The 5,488-nt window shown below is 42.1% G+C and overlaps 1 protein-coding gene across 1 annotated transcript; it reads right to left on the reverse strand.

Annotated features, from left to right (window-relative positions):
* Positions 1–261: 261 nt before the first annotated feature.
* On the reverse strand, positions 262–4,807 carry LOC123410126 (very-long-chain 3-oxoacyl-CoA reductase-like protein At1g24470). Its single transcript, XM_045103016.1, has 3 exons — positions 3,891–4,807; positions 934–1,003; positions 262–803 (listed from the first exon to the last, which is right to left on the reverse strand). The coding sequence occupies exons 1-3, from the start codon at positions 4,559–4,561 to the stop codon at positions 546–548; spliced, it is 999 nt and encodes a 332-aa protein (XP_044958951.1). The 5' UTR covers positions 4,562–4,807; the 3' UTR covers positions 262–545.
* Positions 4,808–5,488: the final 681 nt, after the last annotated feature.

Below are 5,488 nucleotides of genomic sequence, written 5' to 3' on the forward strand. Positions count from 1 at the left end.
ATTGAATATTGCATCTCTAAATTAATAGATGAGTCAAATCTTATGGCTCGGTTTAAACTTTATTATCTTTTTATGAGTCAAATCTTATGGCTCGGTTTAAACTTTATTATCTTTTTATGAGTCAAATCTTATGGCTCGGTTCAAATCTCTAAATTAATAGATGGGTTACTTATAAAACTTTATTATCTTTTTATTTAACAGATGAGTCAAATCTTATGGCTCGGTTTAAACATAAAACTATAATTTGATCGGGGAAATTTGTCATCCAACAAAGAAATTACTCATTTCACAGCTGCATCCTTGGATCAATAGGGAATATACAGAGGTAACTGAGCCACCGTAGCTCGCTGTTGCATCAATCAAGAACATCGACAAGAGAACAAACGTTAATTACATACGAGAGAAAAACCCAAATACTCAACTTCCGAAACAAGCCTAAATGTAGACCAAATACGGGCGCTGATGACTGTCCAAATCACTTCCCACAAAAAATAAACAGATCACATCATGCTTTACGGTTTCCTCTTACAAAGACCATGGGCTGTTCAGTTGAGCTCCTTCTCTCCGATCAGGGCTCTCATCTCGTTTCTCTTCCGGATACCAACCCGGAGACGCCACAGATTGAGAGCAGAGTCTGGCGCTAGAGACGCCAAGAACCACTGGACAGAGTGGCGCCAGTAGGGTACACATCTCGGCTCGTAACCAATGCAACGAATGGCAGCTTTGACGTACTCCTCGGGTGATGGTATGAACGGAGAGTTACCCTTAACAGGTGACATCTTGGTGGCCACGTACAAAGGAATCTGCAGTGCACCCGAGTAACCCATTACTATAATACTTCTTTTTAGTAATGAAGTTTGTCTGCATTTCATTAGTAGACGCAAACTATTTCAGGTTTTCTATGAAGATATGAAGAGATTACTGCATACATACCTGGCATTGGACATCCACTCCGTGGTGTTTGTATTCGACGCTAAGACTCCGAGATAGTTGGTCAATATACCTAGCAGGGTGACCAGATGTAGAAATTAGAAATAGTAACATGTAATGCTCAATCACATCTGCCTTGTGCTAAAAGCGAAGTTCAAAATTGAGATGTCTCATCAACGACGGTGTGTATCATCATGGATTGTTCAACATCATCGGTTCATAGGGCTGTATGCATCTCTCGATGCAGAGGTCGAGGCGTGGCCTCCTTCTCTAAAAAAAAAACATCATCGGTTGATAGGTGCGCGGATCGATCGATACAGAGTTCGAAAGATTATCCTAGTTTTTGAGATTTTTCTAATGGATTGTTCAACGTGATAACATCGAAATCGTTTCAATTTTGGAACTATGAATTCGGAGTATTTAATTCGGGAGCTTCTATAATATGCTTTTGCTATACGAAAATGATAGCTTATACTCCCTCCGTCCAGGTGTATAGGGCATGCGCGTTGTTCTAGATCGTTAATTTAACTATTTAAATATATATTATATGTAATAAATAATATACCATTAGATTCATGTGAGGGTGTAGTTTCTGAATATGTAATTTTTATCACATATAATATATATTTAGCTAGTTAAATTGACAACCTAGAACTACGCGCATGCCTTATACACTTGGACGAAGGTAGTAGTACTACTTCCTTCGTCACGGTTTAAAAGGCATGCACGTGTATCTAGGTCATTAATTTGATTTATATAAAATATATTATTTAACATAAAAAATTATATCATTAGAAAATAGAACATCTAAAGTTTCTAATGATATAATTTTTATATTAAATAATATATTTTATATAAGTCAAATTGACGGCCTAGATACACGTGCATGCCTTCTAAACTGTGCGGAGGGAGTACTATTTCCTTCCTTTTGCTCCACTGATTAGGGGGTGCACTATACTCCATTACCATTCCATTACCATTAGAGGGGAGTATTTATTGAAAGAACCATTACCATTCCATCATCCATGGCCATATTAGGCGTGCATTAATATGCCTTGTGTGTTTGGACCCGGCGGTAGATGCACCAAACATAGTCCTACTATTGACTGATCCACTATTGTCCAAGCCGCTTTTAGTCGATCAATCGGTACTGTAAATAGGATGGTACTATGTTTACCATAGGAACTAGTACTATACACCGAACCCTTTCCTCTTCTCTCGGAAAGGGCCAAACCTGACTTAGTTTCACCAAAGGTTACAAGCACCCAAAATGTAGATTAAAAGTTGTCTGCCAAACAATGTAGATTTGAAGGGAACATGTGTGGAACATAACGGGAAAAAAAACTGAAGTCCTGGAAGTTGAAATAAAATATTGTGAAAACAAAACTAAACCATTGTAATTGACACACAAACCAATAAAAATCAAGTTATGCAAAAATTGTGATTTTAGTGTTTGCATATAACGATAGGAGAAACACTGAAAAATTATCATAATGTTTAAAAAATAATGCATAAATTTAAGGTTTTCCAAAATCTCAATCGACTGAGATTTTCTTAAATGTTGATTAGTTTACGAAAAAATGCAACTCCTCTAAACTGAAGTTGCGCTTTTCTAAATCAACCAAGACTTGAGAAAATCTCAACGAAGACATCAAGAGACTTGCAAAGTTAATTATTAAGATATTTTACTGATGTTATGAACAACTATCTTCTAATATGATTTGATTGCCAAATGTATCTAAAAAAGTAACAATCAGATGAACTGTAGAGATGGAATAAATTGATTCCATCGATTAAGTAGGCCACGAGGACAAAAGAAGACCAAATAAACAAAACCATATGCGGACGTATGTTGGAGCCCTGTAGTCTCAACCATACCACCGTCTTTATTAGTCCCTCTCGTATTACTGTTGTCGGTATACTATCTATCTCCGTCCTGGTTTATTAATCCCTTTTGAATATAGGATCATATTTTGATCAGGATTTTCATTAAGTAAAATGTAAGTTATACATAGCAAAAGTAATATCAACGGGAATTGTATGTAAATACAAATCCAACAATATAACTTTTTGTGATATGCATTAATATTTACCACAAAATACAAAGGGAACTTAGGATGGAGGTGATATTTAACGTGTCATTATACTGACAAAAAATAGTAACCAAACATTTTGCATACAAATACATTAACGAAGCAGTGCTGTTCGGACATGATGGTGGCTACCGTACAGCCCGCGTGGAAGTTTACATCACTAAAACTCAGATCGTAAGAGAAATCCAACGGCGTGTGACAAAACACCCTAAACCTCATGATCTCGTTGGTTCAGACCCTTTTTGCCCTTTTACGCCTTGCATCGAACGCCTGCGGATTAGTTCAAACGTTCGAACTTTCATAAATCTGAACTAAAATAATTTTAAGGAGTCTTAACAATCAGCTTGCCCACTCACTGTCACTTGAACCATATGTCCTCGTCCACCCATTCGGATCGACGCGTTGGAGCTGCTTTCATAGTCTATGTTTTTTTTTCTTTAGGTCTGCCTAACCCACCTGATGTGTTGTGTAGGGTTGGATGACTCGATTTCCTCTACCAACGCGGACATTTGAGGTGTCATTTTTTTTTTTCGTACATCGTCTGAGATCATAAGGTAGGTAATCTAAACTATCTACACAGTGTAGGAAAACGATGATGAACCGGTGCATCATATCACACACATGCTGTACGTCCTTCTAGTTCACTGTTGCCTGAATATTATTCTATATGATGTCTCGTCGGAATGGCACACTACAGTGCCGAGCAATTGTAGCCGACAATGCAACGCGGGAACGGAGGAGCAGGCAAGCGCACGATCGGGGGCTCGCAGGCAGGGTGCCGTCGACAAGTGTAGAGGTATCACACCACACACATGTGCGGACCCAAAACCTACTACTACGCAAGATGTATGCATGAGTCGTACTTACGCTTTGCTTGCCGCGTACACGGCGTAGAGCGGGAACGCCGGCACCACCACCGACGACCCGGATCCGACGTTGACGATGGCGCCCTTCCCCTTGGCCGCCATGGCTGGCACGACGGCGCGCGAGATCCGCGTGGCCGCCTCCACGTTCACCCGCACCACGGCCTCCCACACCGGGTCCTCCACCTCGTGGAAGTAGGCCGCGCAGGGGTACGTCGCGCCGGCGCTGTTCACCAGGAGGCCCACGTCGAGCCCCTTCACGGCGGCCGCCACCCTCGCCGCGCCCCGCGAAAGCTCCGTCGCGCCACCGGCGAGGTCGAACACCACGCTCTTGACCATGCAGGACGGCGCCGCATTCCGGGCCTCCTTGCTGACGCGGGACAGCTTGGCGGGGTTCCGGCCGACGAGGACGAGGTGGAGCCCCCTGCGGGCGAGCTCGAGCGCCAGCGCGCGGCCGATGCCGTCGGTGGCGCCGGTGACCACCGCCCACGCGCCGTAGCGCAGGCCCAGGTCCTTCCCCCGCCGGAGGAATGCGCGGTATAGCCACGCGAGGTAGGTCGCGGCGGATACAACGACTGCGTGGAGGCCGAGGGCGAGGAAGACCAGAAACCACAGCGGCGGTGGCGGCGAACCCGCCCCGCCGGCCGTCGAGACAATCTCTTCCAACTCAGGCATGGACTCGGGTAGCTAGCGAGCAGATGGAACCAGAAGAATGAAACAAAGATGCAGTACTAAGCCAGTCGTGCTGCCATTAACTACAAGCCCGCAACAGCTAAGCCCCTGCTCGAGTCGGGAGAGAGAGACTGTGACAGATCACGCACCATGAAGCACTACCTCGGGGCTTCTCCCGCGGGTATTTGCAGAGCATACCACGTAGGTAGGAGTAGGACCATAAATGGCTCCATTGAATGCAAACAGCGCCCACGAAGCGGTTGGGCATTATCGCCGCTGTGGAAGTCAGGATTCTTTTACGGTTTTGGTCTCAGTCACTTTTTAACAAATGTATTCGTTTACTTTGGCATTCGTTTTCCAAATGTAGATTTTAGAAACTTAAAGAAATTGAAAAAACATATATCACATGTACATGCGGACATTATATGCTCGTGCACAAAGTTTCTATCAGAAAGAACAATTTTGTGACTTATGCAAAAAAGACAATATTCAATGCTTGATTACGACTATTCACGAGGCGTTTTTTTGTATTTTCATACATACAACATAAAATGTTTTTTCTTTGCGGAATTTTGGGTGCCAATATAAAATGTTCGATGTACATACGAAATTATTGTTCAGAATTTTTTAATATTTGAAAAATGTATTTATATATATATATTTCATAATAGATTTATCTACATGTAGGAGCCAAAACACCACCTTCACATCTATATTATCATCTTCATAGTGGATAGAATTATACTTGTGATAACATAGAAATCTGATTTATTGTTTTATAAAGTCATTTTTATTGAAAACACTAAATGATAACATGTTACGTTATTCCATTTTTTCGTTTATTTGCTTGTCACATCATCTCTTTTGTTTATGACTAGTCTGAAAACTTTGCAAGACTACTATGGACATGAGAGGCCGGCCAAACAGCCG

This window comes from Hordeum vulgare, chromosome 1H (genome assembly GCF_904849725.1).
Source record: "Hordeum vulgare subsp. vulgare chromosome 1H, MorexV3_pseudomolecules_assembly, whole genome shotgun sequence".
Taxonomy (NCBI): Eukaryota; Viridiplantae; Streptophyta; class Magnoliopsida; order Poales; family Poaceae; genus Hordeum; species Hordeum vulgare.